We start from the raw sequence: 20,774 nt of genomic DNA on the forward strand, positions 1-20,774 counted from the left end.
CCGCTGGCTCTGTGGTGTGAACCCATTTGTAAATAGGACCTTGGAAGATGGTGCTTCAGTTAAGGTGTGGTCTGATGGAATTGGGTTTGGCTTTAATCCGAATTACCGAGGCCTTTAGAAACAGAATGAAATTCAGAAGCCATGGGAGCAGCCTGAAGCTGGAAGGCAACGGAAGCCAGAAGAGGAAGGAGAAAACCCACCAGGTGCATTGCCACGTGACTGGAAAGCCAAGGAACCTCACAGGTTGCCGAGCAGCTGACCCCAGAGGAAGCAAGCCTCTGAAACCATGGGCCAATAAATTCCAGTTTTGCTAACCCATTGCATGGTATTTGTTTTAGCAGCTGGGAAACTAAGACAGATGGTTTTCGTTCCCGACCCTTCTGGAAACCAGTTCAGAAAAATGAGAGGAAAGACTTTAAAGAGATTATTTTTCTTAAGAGAATAAGCTGAAGATTTCAGGCTAACCCAGTTGAACTTATTACAGATCACAAACAGTATCTCCTATCTCAACCTCTCCAAATTCTCAGGGTTGGACTTGCCGTTTGTGCTTTCGGTGTAGTATTGAATAAAATTGAGCAGCTAAGTTTTTCAATCCTACATGCCCCCCGAATAGAAAACAGAAAAGAACTAGCTATTGTAAGTTAAGACTCGGGGATACAGAGTGAAAACTGTCCTGCGTGTTGTTTTGTATTTAGGTGGCATTTTTCAACCAGGAAAGATCAACATTCAGTTTTCTGTTGGTCACACCGTTGTATAAAGAAGCAAAACCGAAGGGGAGAAATGGTTGTTGCATACATTTTGAATTGCTTTGCATGGTCTTATTTGGAATGGTTGGTATAAGGATCTTGTCCTTTTTCATATTTTGAAATATTGAGTAAAAATGGAAATATTGTATTACCCTGGGGATTAGGATAATACAATATAAACCTGGTTTGACTTGATTTATCATTACAGTTGCAATGCCTGGAGGAACTTGTGTTTGGCCTGACCTGAAGGAAGTGCCACTGTGTCACTGCTTAAAGTTGGTGATCTTTCTGGAGAGGGATTTTAAATGTCCTATATACCTTTCCATTTTCCTTGCTTAAGAGAGAGAAGAAAATCAGTGGAAATTACTGTGAAATTTCGAGGGGTGAGTTAGAGAGAGAAGCAATGAGTCAGAGCAGGTAAATTCTCTCTGGGGAGAGGACACAGTAGCAGGAACTGAGGAGGTAAAACAGTTCTTTACATGCATGAACCCATTTAATCCTCACCAAAATTCGCCCCACCCCCCTCCCCAAAAAGTAGGTTCTAGTCTTTCCCCATATACGGGTAAGAAAGCCGAGGCACTGAGGATGTGCAACAGCGGGAATTGGCAGGGCTGGGACACCCAAGAAGCAGAGTCCATATACCACGTCTGGGTGAGTTGGGAAGAAACAAAGGGACCAGGGCTGGGAAGGGAAGGAAGGATCTGGAAGCAGTGAAGGGAGAGAGCAGCTGAGAGGAAGGCCTGAGCTGTGAGAGAGGAAGGGCCAGTGATGGGGGGGCGAGAAGGCCCCCTGCGGAGCAGGGAGACCTCACCTGGAGCCAGTACCAGAGCTCCTGCTGCGGAGCTCTCTGCTGTCAGCCGGCCGGCGGGGCTCAGGGGACCTTCCCGGGGGGTTGCCGAGTTCCTAGCGGTCGGTGGGCAAACTGAGGTCGGGGGAGAAAGAAGTCGGAGGTCTGGGCTGGATTCGGGGCAGGCAGTGAGGAAGCACACATTTTTCTCAGGGATTGGTTCTTGCTTTCTGGGAAGAAATGATGACTTAAGAGACTTTTCTTCCTTAATAATATTTTCTGATTATAAAAACAGTGCAGTTTGAAACAACAGGCAATTTGAAAAGCAGAGATATGTTGCAAAAGAAAATGATCCAATTACCACCTAGAGAACGTGAATATTTTAATTTTATTTTTTATTAGTGTAAACTGTCTTTGTGGAACTAGTTTCAAACATACAGGTAAGTTGCACATAAAGAGCATCCAGATACACTTTATTCAGATTCATGTGCTAACTTTTGCCCCATTTGCTTTAACGTTTGCACACTCTTTCCCTAGCTGTCCAAAACTCTATCGATGGATTGATCGATCGTCTGTTGTGTCTCTCTCCCTCCTTTAGATGAACCAGTTGACATTTTGCTGTCTTTTAGGTCTTCCTAGCTTTGGTCCCTTTTGGCGTCTGCAGCCCCCACTCTTTTGTATACTGTCCGTTGCCATGGTTACCTCAGAGAAGGGCTCTGGCCCTGTGTCACTGCTGTATTCCTGGCCCCAGAATGGTGTCTGACATGAGTAGATACCGAACAACAGGTGTGGGAATTGACAGCTCCTGGGCACCGTTCCCACCCAGGGCAAGCGCTGGCACGCCGGCCGGCCCAGGTGTGGCTGTGCCCAGGTGATGCGGGCAGCCTGCCAACACGCCGTCTCTGCACAGGGCGTCCACCGTTATTCACCAGGGCGTTGCCTTTTGCCCTTGTAACTTTAACATGGGCACTTTAGGCAACGCAAGGGCGACAGCGGTGAGAGAAACGTAGAGACGTGACTCTGACAGCTCAGAAGCCTGGACACCCCCCCGCAAAAGGAAAGGGGCAGCTCTTTAGGCTGGCCAGAGGCCAGGACGACTGGTCAGTGACAGTGGAAACTATTTTAAAACGCATTAACTGCTGACACTAAATGACCAAGAACTACGTCTAAAAGGTATAATTAGGATTCTGAGTGTTGCAGTTCTCTAGGAATGCAATCCTCCTGAAAATGTAGACGTCTATGTTCCTTTCACATAGTCTTCTTGTTCAGTTTCTTCCGTGACTTCTTGAATACAACTTTATTTTCACTCTTTTTCCACTTTGCATCAGATCACAAACATTTTCCATATTGTCAGATATTTACTGACTGTCATCTTTTTTTTTTTTTTATGGTGAATTGGACTTGGCCCAATGGATAGGGCATCCGCCTACCACATGGGAGGTCCGCAGTTCAAACCCCGGGCCTCCTTGGCCCGTGTGGGGCTGGCCCGTGCACAGTGCTGATGCACGCAAGGAGTGCCGTGCCACGCAGGGGTGTCCCCCGTGTAGGGGAGCCCCACGCTCAAGGAGTGCGCCCCCTAAGGAGAGCCACTTCCTAAGGGGAGCCGCCCAGCGCGAAAGAAAGTGCAGCCTGCCCAGGAACAGCGCCACACACACGGAGAGCTGACACAACAAGATGACGCAACAAAAAGAAAACACAGATTCCCGGTGCCACTGATAAGGATAGAAGTGGTCACAGAAGAATACACAGCAAATGAACATAGAGAGCAGACAACGGGGTGGGGAGGGGGGGGAAGGGGAGAGAAATAAATAAAAAATAAATCTTAAAAAAAAAAGGGGGAAATGGACTTTGGCCCAGTGGTTAGGGCGTCCGTCTACCATATGGGAGGTCCGCGGTTCAAACCCCGGGCCTCCTTGACCCGTGTGGAGCTGGCCATGCGCAGCGCTGATGCGTGCAAGGAGTGCTGTGCCACGCAAGGGTGTCCCCCGCGTGCGGGAGCCCCACGCGCAAGGAGTGCGCCCGTGAGGAAAGCCGCCCAGCGTGAAAAGAAAGAGCAGCCTGCCCAGGAATGGCGCCGCCCACACTTCCCGTGCCGCTGACGACAACAGAAGCGGACAAAGAAACAAGACGCAGCACATAGACACAGAGAACAGACAACCAGGGGAGGGGGGGAAATTAAATAAATAAATCTTTAAAAAAAAAAAAGGCTTATTTGTGTCCCCCCCCACTTCACCACCATCCCCCCCACCCCCCCGTTGACTGCTCGCTGTGTGTTCTTCTGTGTCTGCTTGTATTCTCATTAGGCAGCTCTGGGAACCGATCCTGGCACCTTCCAGGGTGGGAGAGAGGCGATCATTTTCTTGCACCACCTCAGCTCCCTGATGTGCTGCGTCTTTTATTGTTTCTCCTCTGTGCCTCTTTTTACTGTGTCACCTGCTGCGCCAGTTCTCGTGTGGGCCAGCACTCCTGCGTGGGGCAGCATTCCTGTGCAGGGCAGCACTCCTGCACGGGGCAGTACTCCGTGTGGGCCAGCTAGCCACATGGGCCAGCTCGCCTTCACCAGGAGGCCCTGAGCATTGAACCCCGGGCCTCCTATATGGTAGACGGGAGCCCAATTGCTTGAGCCACATCCGCTTCCCTGACTGTGTCATCTTAGTGATAGTTACACTGTTTTACACAGGATAGCTTAGCTTGCAGTTTTCATAGAAATAATCATTAAACAGTATTTAAGGGTTAATAGAATGTTCTCACAGTTGACAGTGTCTTCTTAGGAAACAGTCCGACTTTGTCAAGGGCACCTGCTTTTGTTCTGCCCTAAGATCAGAAATAAGGATAATCTGGGCATTTAAATTTTTTTTCTGTTAAAATTGAAGAAATCTTTTCAAATCCACCTCGACAGTGTTTCAGCCCCAGCTCTGTGGCTGTTCCTAGAGCTTCAGGTAGCTCTGCTAGCCACTCATAGGGCTAAAAGGCCGGCACGCTTGGGGTTTCTCACTTCCTGCCCCTGGAAATTACACGTTCTTTTCTTTGCTACCAGTGTTTCCTCACACAGAGGGCTATGCGGTGGGGAGACCCCTGCCACATCATGCTAATGTGGAAACGCCCCTCGCCCCCCAGGCCAGACTGAAACCTGAGTTTTATGTGAAGCCTTCGACAGCGGTGACTTACAAATGCGGGCTTTTCAGTTTTGAAGGCTCATTTCTCACTACTTGACCAGACTACTGTCCACTTTCATCTTTTTTAAAAAATACGTAATCTTGGGAACCTGGAGATTTATTCTTCCCATCAGGCAAAGCGATGCTCTAGTGACCAGTTTTAGGGGCAGGGCTCTGACTGTTGACTTTGGCCTAGAATTTGTTCTCCCAATGAAGTATTTATTCCTTTACGGATATTGTTTGATGCCCGTGTAGACTTTGGCCCTGACAGCCTAAATCTGTCTCTCCACCTTGTCAGCCTGGAAACCTCTTCCTCTGCTGTGGCTTTATTAGTGTCTCATGACTGAAGAAGTGTTTGCTTAATGGAACAAGGAATACAGAGCTGTCTAATGGGAAACATCACAACGTTGCTCATGCCACTAGCCCTCCCCACTTCCTCTCTAAATCTCCCTCTGTATAGAAAAAAAGCTACTTTGTGTTTACCTTTCCCATGATTTTATTTGTTTGCCTGTTTAGTCTTTCAACTCGTATTAATTGAGCATCTACTGTGTGGCAGGATTGGTGTTATTAGCCCTGGGGATAAAACTTGAGTAAGATGCAGAGTCTTAAGGAGACAGGCGTCCCAGTGGAGGAAGACAGGGTGGCAGTTAGGAAATGTATGAATGTCTATGATAGGCCCAGACTGAGTTAATTGCTGTGCAGGAAATCAAAAGACATTATAATAGAGACTAACAGGAGAGGGGGCGGCGCTTTTAAAATGGGGTGCTCAGAGCAAGTTGGCTTCCGCATGAGACTGGAAGGATGAGAAGGCGCAGGTCTGGGAGGACCCTGGGCAAGAGCTTTCCAGGCAGAGATAACCCAAGTGCACAGGCTCAGGGCAGGGAGGGACTTGGTGTGTTGAGGAAGCAGAAAATAGAAGGTGGGGTGTGGGGGAGGGAGGCTGTGGGTCTGAATCAGGCAGGGGCTTAAGGCTTGTGTGTGTGTGTTGGGGGGGCTCTGATCAAGATGCCTGCAGGTTCTGTTTAAAGGTTCTTCCCACACTTCTGTGGACAATGACTGAAGGGGAGGGGAAGAGAGGAAAAGCCAGAAGTTGCTCCCTCATCCCAGGGAGACTTGATGTTGGTGGCTCATCAGAAGCCAGAAAGTGCCCCCCTTCCAGTCGTCCCCTCCACTCTCGTGTTCTGAGTTTTATTATCCTAGATTGTTTCTGCATGTTTTTGAACTTCAAGGAGTATAAACTCCTTTGTGTGTGACTGCTTTCATTCAAGGTCTGTAGGGTTCGTCCGTGGAGTTGCGTGGCTTAAGGGTTCATTCTTTTTTATTGCTGTGTAGTATTCCATTGAGGAATGTACCTGTATTAGGGTTCTCTAGGGAAACAGAATTAACAGGAGATATCTGTAAATAGCATGAGATGGTATAAAATTCTCTCAAATGACCAAGGGGATGCACAAGTCCAGATTCTGAAGGCAGGCTGCAAACCAGGGACTCTGATGAAGGTCCAATGAAGGTCCTTGATGAGCTCCCAGGAGATGTTGGCTGTCCAAAGAAGAGCTGGGAAATTCTCCCTGAATGCTGAAATCACTTCCCCTTTTAAGGCATTCAACCGATTGGATAAAACATCTCTCATTGCTAACGGCAGTCTCCCTGATTGATTGTAGATGTAATCAGCCATCTATGCAATGAAGGCACTGGTGACTAAAGCCCGTAAATGTCCTTATATCACAATTAGCCCAGTGCTTGCCTGACCAAATAACTGGGCGTAATTATTTGGTCTGACTGAGCTGGCACATGAGCCTAACCATCAGAGTACCACAATGTATTTACCCATTCTACTGATGCTGGACAAATGGAGTTGCTTAGAGTTTTGGGGCTATTATGAATAAACGCTATGAATATCCTTTTACCAGTCTTTAGATGGACATAGCACTCATTTCAATTGGGTATCTACCTACGACTTGTATTGCTGGGTCAAAGAGTAAATGTTTGTTTAGCTTTAGTAGATAACCACCAAACATTTTCCAAAGTGGTCAATCCTGCCACTAGCAATGTAAGAGAGTTCCGGGTGCTCCACAGCCTCAACTATATTTGTTTTTGTCAGTCTTTTGAATTTTAGCCATTTTGGTGGCATAGGGGGAGGGTAGTGGTATCCCATTGTGATTTGAATTTCTATTTCTCTGATGACTAATGTTTTTTGAACACATTTTCCCTAAGTTGATTGGCAATTTTGGTACCTTCTTTTGTGAGGATCTCAGATGCTCCCTCAAGATCTTTTTCCACTTTACAATTGGGTTTTTTTTTTCCCAATTGATTTTTCAGAGTTTTATGTATTTTGGGGATGAGTCCTTTGTCAGATAGATATAATGCTCTCATCTTTTCCCAGTTTATTGTCTGGTTTTTCGCTCTCTTTTTTTTTTTTTTAAAGATTTATTTATTTATTTAATTTCCCCCTCTCCCCTGGTTGTCTGTTCTTGGTGTCTATTTGCTGCGTCTTGTTCCTTTGTCCGCTTCTGTTGTCGTCAGCAGCACGGGAAGTGTGGGCGGCGCCATTCCTGGGCAGGCTGCACTTTCTTTCGCGCTGGGCGGCTCTCCTCACGGGCACACTCCTTGCGCGTGGGGCTCCCCCACGCAGGGGACACCCTTGCGTGGCACGGCACTCCTTGCGCGCATCAGCACTGCGCATGGCCAGCTCCACACGGGTCAAGGAGGCCCGGGGTTTGAACCGCGGGCCTCCCATGTGGTAGACGGACGCCCTAACCATTGGGCCAAAGTCCGTTTCCCTTCACTCTCTTAATGGTATCTTTTGATGATGTTTCTGTGCCTTTCTAATAAATTCATTTTTAGTTGTTTTATAGCTTTGGTTATTATTATGAATGGGGTTAAAAATTATTCATGTCAAGCATGCTAGTTGAGAAATAACACAGTACAGAAGTATGTATGACATGAAGGCAATGTCTCTGACTCCTTCTCCTCCAAGGCGTCTGTTTTCAGAGGCAAACATTTTGAACCTCTTCTGGCTTTAGTTCCTCTGATGGTTTCCTCCAGGTGCCACTGTTTCTTGATTTGCCAGCTTTTGATACTATCACTTTCTTGCCTTGAGCATGAGGCTTTAGCTCTCTTGCCCTGCCTTGGACTTCCTGTCTCCCTGCCCTCCCCATGTAGCTGCATCACTGCCTTCAGAACCTCCACAAGGCAAGCCTGGGGCTCAAATCCTCACTTGAAACTCAACCAGGGCAGAATCACTGCCTCTTCAACACTGTAAATCAGCCACTGGCACTTGCCTTCACACCTCTTCTCCTCTGCCTCCTCATTGCATCTCCAACCCCTCGCAGCTTTGCCTTCATGTTATTAAGGGTGAGAATATTGATAGGAATTTTGCAAACATAGCTCAGACTCCCATGACGTGTCTATGGATTGAATCTACATGTTGTGCCCCCAATATTCATAGTTTACATCATTGTATTGCCAGGGATTTTGTGCCCCACTAAGCTCAGGTATAACCACCCTCCCTTCCTGAGCTCTCCTGTCTCAGTGTTGTTCAAAAATAAGTCTTCTTGGGAGCAGGCTCAGTGGTTGAGCACCTGCTCCCCGTGTATGAGGTCCTGCGTTCAATCCCTGGTACCTCCTTAAAAACAATTCTTCTTCTTAGTGTAAAGTGCAAATGGTTCCACCTCTTTGATTTTCCACTGGTTATGTTCACAATCATACCGTGGTCTGGTTGGTTTCTTCCCTGGACCACAGCGGTTGAATGCAGAAGGCAAAAATGATATTGATTGGTTAACTTAACCTGCCAAGCATCCAACTCTTTCCCCTTTTTCTTTGGGAGCCACCTCTCCCCAATGATTACCACCTTCATGGGAGCATGGGTGGACATTCCAAGCTCCTGGCCTTTCCAGGACAAGAGTGTTCAGAATCCAAGTCCAGTTAATCTAGCTCTGAACAAAAGAAAGTCACAGTATTCCAGGGCCACCAGCCCAGAGTCACCCTATGTTCCAGGGCTCACCACTCAACTCCACTGGTAACTCTGAGGAGGGTGAGGAGGAAAAAAAAGGAGCATTTGGACCAAGGCCTGGTGGTACCCGAGCTGCAAAAAGCACAAAGTGGTTCCCTGGAAAACTGCCCATGATGCTTCTCATGAAACCAGCCCTTAGCAAAGAGCATCTTTAGATTTGTGGAGATGGAACCAGGAGGACTTCACGTTCAATCTCACAAGGAAAAATCCCCAAACACCTGTTTTCTGGGCTTACGCTTGGCCAAGGAGAGACTGAGGCAGCAAGAGGGACGAACGGACATCCTGACTTCTCTCAGGTGTATGGCCAGAAGCTGCCCATCACAGAGAGTTGTCTAAAGCAGAAAACATCTCTTGCTTGATTCCAGGACCACTTTGTCCTGCAGGGGCCACAGGTGATGGAAAATTTGTAGGGCACTGCAGGTACAATTGAGACCCTTCTACCCAGAAATGTCCCCAGGTTGGGGGTGGCCCTGCCCAGCTGTGGTTGGGCTGGACAGTCACCTAGTTATGCAGGAAACCCTTGTCCTCATCCAGCAGGACCCTGGAGACATTACCCAGCAGCCCCCCTCATAGCACAGGTAGGTATCTTGCCACCCACGGGCCAGAGTCATTCGTAGGTGACAAATGAATGTCCCTTGGCCCATCAGGTCTCTGAGGACAAAGGAAGGAGACATCCCCAATGCAGGGGGCTGCTCGTGGGACCACGCTGTGCTCCCACCTCCCCCCGCATCTCAGCCAGCCTCAGAAGGGCTGCTTGAGGACATGAGCGCCGTGCGCCCACTCACTTTGCCACTTTACCCAACAGGGCGTCAGGCCAGTCCTTGGTGAGCCTTGGCCTCTTTAGAGCCTGTGCCCAGAAACTCAGGGCTCCGAGGAGGGCCCTGCCCCCCTCCCCACAGCAGGGATGTGCTCCCCACCTGCTCCTGCCCTGGCTTCGGCAGAGCCATTGCCCCCACTTGAAGTGTGGCCCTGGGCTCTCCTTCCTCTCCTCTGCAGCTAACCCAGGCACCGCACGTCGGGGCCAAATAGACTGGGGGGAAGAGAAGGTCAGGGACTTTTCAAATAACGTCTGAAAATAAAAATAATCCATTCGCCCTCAACTTGGAGACTTTTCCAGAGCAGAAAAACCCAGGCTCCAAGTGGCTTGGACAGAAGAGGAGAAGGGGAGCAGCAGGGCTGCCCCGCGGCGCCCAGCTTAGGAGCCTGGGGAAGTCGGGCAGAGGCTTCTTGGCATCAGCAGAGGGGCCACAGCTGGACTCAAGGCAGGACCGGCAAGAGAGAGACGGGGGACGAAGGCCCTGGAGTCAGAGGGGGACCCTCGGAGGGGAGAAGGAGGCTCCCGTGGGGGAAGCGCTGGAGGAGGCTCAGAAGCAGAGGAGCTGCAGGGGCTCAGCGCAGCTTCTCCTTCTCCAGCCATTCCTGACTCAGCCTCCTCCTGCCTCTTTCTGCGTACAGCCAGCTCTCCCCTGCCGGGGATGCACTTCAGTGGCTCCAGAGCCTTCTGTATTGCTACAAAGCAATACCACACATACCGTATCCCAGCTGCAGGGCCACTTAGAGCTGTGGCTCCAAACCATCAGCTGTCAGAGGGGCCGACAGCTTGCTTGCTCAACCTCCACTCCGCCTGGAAGCAACAGTGTGCCGCGGTGATTCAAAGATAAGGGTTTTCCAAAAAATTGATCATGTTTATTTGCATAAAGTTTCGTATTACCATCATTTTGGAGCAAGTCGATGGGAAATACTGGAAGATGTCATCCTGACCTAGATGAGCTTTAGGCTGATTTTCTCAGACTCAGAAGAACCACCTTCATCCTTGGAAGTAAGTCGTCCCATAGCTGGTAAGATGAACCCTCGCCCAGGCAAGGGCCTTCCTGGGGTGGAAAGGGACAAAGAGAGTCAGTGGTAAGAGGACAGGAGCCCAGTCCCTGGAGGGAGGTCACGGTGCAGAGGCCGCCTTCCACGCAGCCCAGCCCTGTATCTTGTGGGATGCCACACCACGGCTCTGCCCGTGACATCAGCTTCCCGAGGGCTTCCTGAGTTGAGGGGACCGCGTGAGACCTTGGGGGCAGGGTGAGCGAGGCTGTGATGTGGTATCTGACCACTTGCTTCCAGGGAAGGGAAGGGGTTGAAGATTTGCCAATTGCTTAATATATGCCAGGCCTGTCACCAAATTCACCGCCTCTTAATTTCAAGTGCAAAGTCAAGAGAGAGGGATAATCACCCCCACCTTCCAGATGAGGAAACAGAAGTTCTAAGAGGCGATGACCCACTGTGGGACTCTGGGAGAGGCAGAGCTGGCATTTGGACCCTGGCCCGTCTGGCTCTGGCACCAGCACGCTTTCCCCCGTTCTGTGGGTCCTTGCAGAAGTTCGTGGAAATACAATTTCTCGCCTCAGGGTGACACAGAGCCATTAGCTCTGCCCGGGGTTTTACTGCCCGGCCCAGGGCTGGTCTGGCGGTGGGGTTGTGATTTCTAGTTCCCCTGCACAGGACCTGCCCCGGGCTGTCTTACCAACTGCCCCTGTTCTCAGTAGGTCCAAGACCACCCTCCTTCTAGCCTCAATCTTCCTGACAAAAGAATGGGACAAACCCCTTCTTCAGTTTTGGACGGGTGCCTGGAACTTTCTCTGGAACACATCCAGCCTCCTGATTATGCAAGAAGCTGCCACACTCTGTCCATGCCAGAAAACTTGCAAAAAGAGTAGGTTTTAGAAATCTACATTTGTTCTGATGACGTTGCGTAGGAAGTGACTGGAATCATGGCATCATTCCCTCTAATTTTCACAAGGACAGCTCAGCGCGGCCAGTGGCACACACCACTCCTAGCCTCTCCAGAATTGTCTTGCTTGCTTTTTACCCTTTGCCCTGAATTGGGAGTGGGGTGGGGGGTGGAGAAAGATGCCTGGCTGAAAAATCCTTTTCTCCCAGACCACCGTGTAGCCAGAGTGAGTGACGGCCTCACAAAAAGGCATAAATAGAGCCCGTGTCCAAAATCTGGCCTTAAAAGTAGCATTTGATAGTGGTTTGTTGAAATAAACGGCACCATCCTAGAGATGCATTCAAGGAATCCCCCATTTCAGCCTCTGGAACATTAAATGAAAATGTGAAAAATTCCTGCATCCTCCTGGAGTTTCCCACAGAAAACCATGTGGGGACAGGAGGGAAAGCGGTTTCTTTAAGTAGGAGGCCGGAGATTGGTTTCACAGAGAGTCACCTTCTTTGTGAGTCACCTTCAATGCGAGTTGAAGAAAATCACCTAGAGGTTTATGCACTTATCTAAGTTCATGAAAAAGTTCTGCATGGGCAGACACCAGATGGACAAAAGACACTTGTGGAGTAATGTGGGGTGGCAGCAGATAGGACGGGGCAAGAGAAAGAGGGACCTTTTCTCATTCAATTGATTATGAAAAGCTAGAATGTTTCACTAGACGCCTTTATTTGATGGGCTGTATAAGTGTTTTTTTAAAATACAGAAGAATAGATTCACAATGAATTTTATTACTATGGCAACTGAAGTATCCCAACATCGTGGGAAGGATTCACACCTTCCAGAGAGCCCAGGTAAAGGTGAGCACAGCCTCTGGCCAGACAACTGAGCCAAGGGCCAGCTGGACTCAGGGGCCAGGGGAGCGGCAGGCGTGGGGGGTTCTGGCTCCATGGGCGCAAGAGAGTGGCGGGGTCGGTCCCCAGAGCACAGATGGAAGGGGCAGCTGAGCATCAGCGTGGAGGAGCAGAGGTCGAGGTTTGCCAAGTTAAAAGGACAGACGAGATTGCGCTGAGAGCCAGGGGCCCAGCGTGGCAGGGAGGGGCCTTTGGCTCTTCTGCCTTGTCCCAGGGATTCGGCCCGCGTGCAGGGGGCCGTCTGCAAGAAAGGCTTGCGTGGCCTCTGTCATGCGGGCGGCACATGGCAGGTCCTCTTCTTGGAGGCAAACGTCCCCGTGAGTGGAAGAGAAGCTCAAGTCCTCACTCACGCTTTTGTTACCGGATTTTGTCTCGTTCTTGGCTATGCTGAAGAAATGAATTTCAAGAGCACGCTGGGTGAGTTAGGCCAGTAATTTATTCAGGCAGGGAGGGAAGAGAAATGGGAGAAAATGACAGACCGTGGGCCCCAGGTGAAGAGGAAGGGGCTGAAGAGTGATGAAGAGGGCTGGCTTACAGACGGCAACTCCCCATGGTAGATGACAAACGTCCGGGTTTCACTTGCATGTTGCTCCGTGCGGCCAGAATCGGGGTCCAGAGGGGAGAGCGAGTTCAGGCCTCGTGACTGCCCTTTGAAGCATTAACTATTCCAACGCTTTGCTAATGGCAGGGGAGGAGTCCCAGCTGTTTGCTCTTTTGATTGATTACCCCACCCTTCAATCTCCTGGGACGGTCTAATGATAAAGTCCTTGAGGAATATCCCGGGCTTTTCCTGGCTTCTGGAGGAAATCTTGTTCTGAATGGCAGAATTTTAGGGGGTGTCTTCCAGCAGCCATCTTGGGGGTATCGACATCCACGTGGACTTCTTGTCAGGTTCCAGATCCATTTCTTGATTTCCTATCTTACGAGCCCGCTTCACTTGGACTGGAGAGAGACAAAGAGAAAGTCATGGAGAAGTTGGAAGGGGACCTGGGGCGAGGGAGAGGACCTGAGAGAGGGGAGGGGTGGGTGGCGAGGACAGGGAGGCACAGGGCCAAGGAGAAGATAAACTACCCTGGGACAGAGGGACAGAAGCAAAAGGGTCTGGAGAAAGGTAAGGAAGGAGGAGAAGGAAGGGGACAGGAGGGGAAACTGAGGAAGTGGACTGGGAACGAAGCAGGGAGCAAAGGGTGACATGAGCGTGAAGGGAGGGGGAGAGGGACCCTGCAGGGAGCGTGAGAGAAGGCAGAGCCCCGGGCAGGGAGGGGCGGGGAAGGGCGCTGGGGAGCAGCGGGGCGGGCGAGCGCACCAGCCAGATGCCGCTCAGCTCCTCGGCCAGGCGGTCCACGTTTGCGTCCATATCCTCCCAGGGCTGGAAGTCCTCCCCTCGGTGGTCCACGAAGTGTTTCCAGCAGTAGGCAAAGTCTGCGGGGCACAGGAGGCCTGGGTTTACCGACGCAGAGAGGCGGGGACCGCCGGGTCCACCTCGGGCCGCAGCCTCCCGCGGCCCCTGCTGGTTCCAGCCCGCTGGGCGCCCCCGCCTCCCCCGAGGGTCCTTCCCGTGGCCTCGAGGCCCGGCCTCCGGTGGCTGAAGTCCCCCCCAGGACCCGCCCCGGCTCCCAGCAGCCCCTCCAGCCCGCACCTGGGCCTGGCCGCCTGCCCCGCTCCCCCGTGACCCCAGGGCAGCTGACCCTCGGGGGACATGATCTCGATGGGGGCCTCTCTTCTGCGCAGCGCCCGCAGCGCCGCCCGATTTGCGCGGGTCTCGTGGAAGTACAGCCGCGCGACCAAGATCCGCAGCCGGACGTTGGGGTGCTGCTGCAGGAACCTGATCACCGCCTGGGCACAGCGAGCGCAGGGGCTCCAGGAAAGGTACCAGGTGACGCTGTAGCTCCCGGGCGCTTTCAGCTTCTCCAGAACGTTCTCTGAAAACAGGAAACACTCCTCCACGTGCCTGGATCCCTGGAGGTGCAGGCGGGGGGCAGGAGGGGGCCGTGGGTGGGGGGGCCTGCGAGCTGGAGCAAGGCCCCTGCTCGGCCCTTCATCCAGAGCCCTGTCCCCTCCCCGAGGGAAGGCGGGCGTGAGTCCTGCTCTAGTCTGCTCATTCACTCACCCGTGATCCGAGGACTCAGGAGGCCCCAGGCACCTGCCCCAGGGAGACCACCGTCTGGAGGAGGGTGGGGTTGGGTGCTGGAGGCAGGGGGTGCAGGGTGTTGGGGTGTCAGGTGGGAGTGGCTGCGCTGCTCGCGCGGCCATGGGGAGCGGCCTGGCTGCCTGGTGGGCTGTGTGGGCCACGCTGGTGGTCCAGGGAGTCTTGTGCTGGAGGGCAGCAGGCTCCGGGGGGCCCCAGGGCTCGGGCTCCCACCTTGGGCCTCCACCCAACTCCACCCCTCCACATCTTTGTTCTATACTTGGTGGGAGAAAGGCGGTTGTTGGAAAATCCCACCAGGGGCTTCACGCCCCCCTCCCCCGCAGATGGGGTCTTCTTGGCGCTGGTCCTGGCCACACCTGGTTCTGAATGACGGCACTGTCCAGCAGGACCCGTCTGTCGCCGTCCAGCCGCTCCAGATGGTAGCACAGGTAAGTCTTGCGCCGCTCATGGGCATATTTCAGGTTTTCATAGTGGAAGGTGAAGTCCTCTGGAGACAGCAGGTCGCTGCAGGCCACAGTGGGTGAGAAAGGAAAATGCAGAGCTCCCCTGGGGCCCCCAGGTGTTTGCTCACCTCAAAGGTCCTCCACCTGAGACCCCGTCAACCTGAGACCCCCTCCACTTGAGACCCCCTCCACCTGAGACCCCCTCGACTTGAGACCCTGTCCACCTGAGACCCCCTCCACCTGAGACCCCCTCCACCTGACAACCCCTCCACCTGAGACCCCCTCCACCTGAGACCCCCTCCACCTGAGGCCCCCTCCACCTGGGACCCCCTCCACCTGACAACCCCTTCCACCTGAGACCCCCTCCACCTGAGACCCCATCCACCTGAGACCCCCTCCACCTGAGACCCCCTCCACCTGAGGCCCCCTCCACCTGGGACCCCATCCACCTGAGACCCCATCCACCTGAGGCCCCCTCCACCTGAGACCCCCTCCACCTGAGACCCCGTCCACCTGAGACCCCCTCCACCTGACAACCCCTTCCACCTGAGACCCCCTCCACCTGAGACCCCCTCCACCTGAGACCCCCTCCACCTGAGGCCCCCTCCACCTGGGACCCCATCCACCTGAGACCCCATCCACCTGAGACCCTGTCCACCTGAGACCCCCTCCACCTGACAACCCCTTCCACCTGAGACCCCCCACCTGAGACCCCCTCCACCTGAGACCCCCTCCACCTGACAACCCCTTCCACCTGAGACCCCCTCTACCTGAGACCCCCTCCACCTGACAACCCCTCCACCTGAGACCCCCTCCACCTGAGACCCCCTCCACCTGACAACCCCTTCCACCTGAGACCCCGTCCACCTGAGACCCTGTCTACCTGAGACCACCCCAGAAGCTTTCATTCCCTTTGCTGTGACCTCAAGGCAGCTCTTCCTACATCTGGGCTGGTGCACGGGGCCACTTCTGTCCTGACCTCTGCTGGGGTCAGGCACACGGTCACCCCAGAACCCGCAGCCGACGCTCCCTCCTTCAGCCCCCCAGTGTGTGTGGCCAAGCCCAGCCCCTGTGTCAGCTCTTAACCCTCTGCCTTGGGTCCCCTGAGCTCCTGCCCTGCATCCCACAGGCACCTCCCTCTCCACAGACCCCCCCCCCGACTCCTTCCACTCAGGGGAGCAGCTGGTGGGATAGGACTCCCCTCAAATGTGTGGCTGGCTGAGATTGTCTGTGATTTTATTTTATTTTTATTTTTAATTAATTAATTCTCTCTCCTTTCCCTCCTTTCCCCCCACCCCCGTTGTCTGCTCTCTGTGTCCATTCACTGTGTGTTCTTCTGTGTCCACTTCTAGTCTTGTCAGTGGTACTGAGAATCTGTGTCTCTTTTTGTTGTGTCATCTTGCTGTGTCAGCTCTCCATGTGTGCAGAGCCACTCCTGGGCAGGCTGCGCTTTTTTTGCATGGGTGGCTCTCCTTACAGGGCACACTCCTTGCACAAGGGGCTCCCCTACACGGGGGACACCCCTGTGTGGCACGGCACTCCTTGTGCGCATCAGCGCTGCACGTGGGCCAGCTCCACACAGGTCAGGAGGCCCTGGGTTTGACCCTTGGACCTCCCATGTGATAGGCAGATGCTCTATCTGTTGAGCCAAATCTGCTTCCCTGTCTGTGATTTTATTTTGATGTTATTGATATAAGGAACACACCCTTCCAAAATCAAAATGATGCAACCATAACCAAGTTATATCTTCTTTCTGGCCACTCCAAGGCCACACCCAAGACACCACCGCTTTGAACTGTAGGTTTCGGCTTCTGTCCTGTGTGGTTACACAGTGAGTTTGTGCCTCAATGTCTGGGTAATTGCCTTTTCGCTGAGTGAGTCCCACCTCCTGCCCTCTCAGCGACATCACAGTTCCCTGACCTCCATTCCATCTTCAGGAGCTCCGTCTCTCATTCCACAGCCAGGAGCAATCAGTCCTGGTTCCAAGCTTTGTCAAAGGAAGACATCCCACCCTCCACATCTTCCCTTTCCATCTCCCAACTGCTCTCCTCCAAACCTTTAGCTTTTCCCTGCTGAGCTGGAGAGTAATTCCATTTTGTTAAGCATCCATTACTTTCTCCAGTCTAAATCAAAAGGTATTTAAATATTTCTCTTATACAGTCAAGCAGAGGCTGCCATTCCTCCTCTACTGTTGCAATATCTCTTATGCAATGACTCATGCATCTCAAAGAACAATCTTCTTAGCCTCAGGTTCAAATGGCTGCCCCCTGTTGATATTCTGAGGATCAGGAGCAAAACATGCCAGGGTTAACATACATCCCATTTGGAACATGCCAGGACCACCCTGCTTTCCTTTTTCCTGGATTTCTATTTGCCTTCTGCTATGAGTAGAATTATATCCCACCAAATACATGTTCAAGTTCTAAACCCTGGTCCCATGAATATGACCTGATTGGAACATAGGGTCTTAGAAGATGTGGTTAAGAGGAGGCCAAACTCTGTTGGCATGGGCCTTAATCAAATATGACAGGTGTCGTTATAAGAAGAGGGACACAGAGACAGACAGACACCCGAGAAGACGATGTGAAGAGTGAGGCAGAGATGAGTTATGCCGACACACGCCAAAGAATGCCAAGGATTGCCAGCCACCCGTAGAGGCCAAGAGAGAGGCGTGCCGCAGACTCTTCTCTAGGGGCTTTAGAGGGAGCGAGTGCCGCCGACCCCTTGATTTCAGGTTTCTAGTCTCCAGAGCTGCGAGAGAATGAGTTTCTGTTATTTTAAGCCACCCAGTTGTGGGACTTTGTGACAGTCTAGGAAACTAAGGCATCTTCTTTACAGAGACCAGCGGTGAGAAGCAAAGGGGGTGGGGGGAGTGGGTACATAGCTAAAGCAGATTTTTAAAAATGTACCGGGAACAGGCGCTCATGGTGTTGGGGTTGCAGGAAAAGCTGAAGAAAAAGACTTGGAAAGAACAAGATTCTTTGCTCCTGAGTCCTTGGGAGCAGGAACCACGGGTGTCTCCAGGTTGCACTATGGGGATAGAACGTTCCGGCAGTTTTCTTTCCTCCCATTACTCTATTCAAGAGAGGGGTCCTGGGAGACGGACTTTGGCCCAGTGGTTAGGGCGTCCGTCTACCACATGGGAGGTCCGCGGTTCAAGCCCCGGGCCTCCTTGATCCGTGTGGAGCTGGCCCATGCGCAGTGCTGATGCACGCAAGGAGTGCCGAGCCACACAGGGGTGTCCCCCGCGTAGGGGAGCCCCACGCGCAAGGAGTGCACCCAAAGGAGAGCCGCCCAGCGCGAAAGAAAGTACAGCCTGCCGAGGAATGGCGCCGCCCACACTTCCCGTGCCGCTGACGACAACAGAAGCAGATAAAAGAAAACAAGATGCAGCAAAAAGACACAGAAAACAGACAACCAGGGGAGGGGAGGGGAATTAAATAAAAAAAAAAAAAAAAAAAAAAAAAAGAGAGGGGTCCTCGGCTGAGCTTGACTCCCAGCCCGCCCTTGTCCTGGGGAGTGACAACCTAGGATTGTCCCTCCAAGACTATGATCAGTGGGGACGATGGATTCCCCGAAAGGAAACGGCAGGCTGCACTTTTTTTGCAGTGGGCGGCACTCTCCTTACGGGGCGCACTTGTTGTGCGTGGGGCTCCCCTACGCGGGGGGCACCCCTGCGTGTCAGGGCACTCCTTGCACACACGCAGCAAGATGATGCAATAAAAAGAGACACGGATTCCAGGTGCCGCTGACAAGAATACAGGCAGTCACAGAAGAACACGCAGCAAATGGACACAGAGAGCAGACAACTGCGGGGGTAGGAGTGGGGGGCCGGGAAGGGGAGAGAAGATTTTTTATAATAAATAAATTTTTTTTTTAAAAAGGAAATGGGGGTGTTGGGAACAGCCAAAATGTGGGTGCCAGGTCACTACCACCAACTTGTATCTGCTGGTCCTGCCCTTTTTTCTTGGATCTGTACTTTTAGCTTCTCTTCCTAGTTGTGCAAGCTTTGATCATCTTCTGTGCCCATCGAACGCCCTTTCCTTCGCCCTTCCTGCCAGAACCCTCGGCGCTCCTGCTCGCCTGTCTTAGGCCAGCTGCACAGGGGTCATCCTGATCTTCCCTTTATCTACTTCCTGGCCCTCCCAAATGTGGCAGACGCTGAGGGCACACGCATCCCTTGTCCTGCTCCTCCCTCCTTCGGGGCTTTCCTTCCCTCCTCCAGATTGCCATTCCCCTCACGGATGACTAACAGATGTGACTGGAGCTGTGCTCAGCTGCCTTGCCCAAGTCACGGGGGCCACTGTGACCTCATGCTCCATGGTGCGTCTCACTTCCCCAGCGGGATTAGGCTCCAGTAAGCCCATCTCCAGGGCCATCCCCTCCCCGTTTCCCTCCTCCCTCTGGCGCTTCCTTCTCCCTCCGTATAAACCACCTGCTCCTGACCCTCTGCGCTGGGAGCTCCCTGCTCCGAGGGTTTGGGGACCACAGCGGCTCCCCCTCCCCTGCTGAAGCTCCTCTTCCGGCTCCGTAGATGGCTAAAGCTTTCCTCTCCCCTCCTCTAGCGCTTCTCCAGCCCCTCTTGTCCAGAGCCCCCTTTGGGCCCTGACCAATCAATGACTTCCCCAGCCTGGCGGGGCCAACTGCAGCCTCCCGGGCTGGACACACTGCTCCCCCTCCCCCAGCACACCCCATATTGATCTTTCCTTAGGAGCCTCCCTGCATGAGGCCCGGGGGTGACCTGGACTCCAGTGCCTCCTCCTGTGTGACCTGGGACAGGTGACCTCCCCCCCCCCCCCCCCGGGAACCCAGACAAGCCCTTCTCCCATAGCTAGATGCTGCTGGCCGTGGGTTCTAGAGCCAGGGCCAGTGGAGTCTGGACGAGGTTGTGCAGAGAAGGGCCCGGAGACATGGAAGAGGTCTACACACGGCACAGGTGGCCTTAGCAAGGGAGGAGCGTCCCCGGGACCCGGCTCCCTCTCTAGGTCAAGATCCCACGTCTGCCAGAATCGGCTGGAGGAGCCGAGCAGGGGTGCAGAAGGAGGGCTGCGTGGAGAGGCCCCAGCTGGGACCCGAGGGCGGGCACCGGGCCAGGGAGGGCCAGGAGGAGGAGCGAGCCCCGAGGGGCCCCAGGAGGCCCCCCGGGAGCGGAGATGCTGGGGAGGGGCCGGTACCTGGGCTTCGGCTCTGCGCTGCCCTCCATGGCTTCAGCTCTTCACAGTCCCTGGTTCTAGATCCTCCTGCGTCTCCCGGGGTTAAAGAGTGTGGCACTCCCTCCTCGGGTGCTGCTCCAGAGCCCAGGGACCTTATCTGGTCAGAACAGCTGGGAACTGACGACTTGGAGGTGTGGCGTCCCAGCCCTTCGCTGACTCAGCCGCTCCTCCCACCCAGGCAGGTCTGTCCTCTTCGCAGAAACCACAAGGCAACTTCCCGTGCGCCTCCGTGCCCAGCTTTGGTTTAGCTCTCCACACCCTGACACCCGCCCCTCCAGGAAGCACGAGGACCGGCCGTGGGCTAAGTGAGCCCTGCCCACGAGGCGGTCCTTCTGGACAGCAAGGACCCAGGCGGGAGGCAAGAGGACAGTGGGGAGGACAGGGGAGGAGGCCCGGGTCCTCGATATGGGGCACGTGGCGGTCGGGGGGAGGTCTGAGCCGCTGGCAGCCTGGCCTTCATCCTCCCCTCTAGGGAAGGCCTGGGGACAAATATTGGCTGAACTCTCACTAAGCGTAGGCCCTCTAATTAAAAGCAAACTGGATTTTATTAAAAAAACAAAAAACCACGCAAACGGAAAAAAAAAACACAAAAAACCCTTCTCGTATCCCTGGAGAAAACGAACAGATCTTTTGGTTGGTTGGGAGAGGTCA

At 53.1% G+C, this 20,774-nt stretch overlaps 1 protein-coding gene across 1 annotated transcript; it reads right to left on the reverse strand.

Moving 5' to 3' along the window:
* Positions 1-12,736: 12,736 nt before the first annotated feature.
* On the reverse strand, positions 12,737-20,372 carry LOC101417910 (single-stranded DNA cytosine deaminase-like). The gene is made up of 5 exons (XM_004447853.5): positions 20,085-20,372; positions 14,824-14,971; positions 14,007-14,277; positions 13,625-13,740; positions 12,737-13,260 (listed from the first exon to the last, which is right to left on the reverse strand). The coding sequence occupies exons 1-5, from the start codon at positions 20,111-20,113 to the stop codon at positions 13,252-13,254; spliced, it is 573 nt and encodes a 190-aa protein (XP_004447910.2). The 5' UTR covers positions 20,114-20,372; the 3' UTR covers positions 12,737-13,251.
* Positions 20,373-20,774: the final 402 nt, after the last annotated feature.

The sequence above is a fragment of the Dasypus novemcinctus genome, chromosome 12, assembly GCF_030445035.2.
Source record: "Dasypus novemcinctus isolate mDasNov1 chromosome 12, mDasNov1.1.hap2, whole genome shotgun sequence".
Taxonomy (NCBI): Eukaryota; Metazoa; Chordata; class Mammalia; order Cingulata; family Dasypodidae; genus Dasypus; species Dasypus novemcinctus.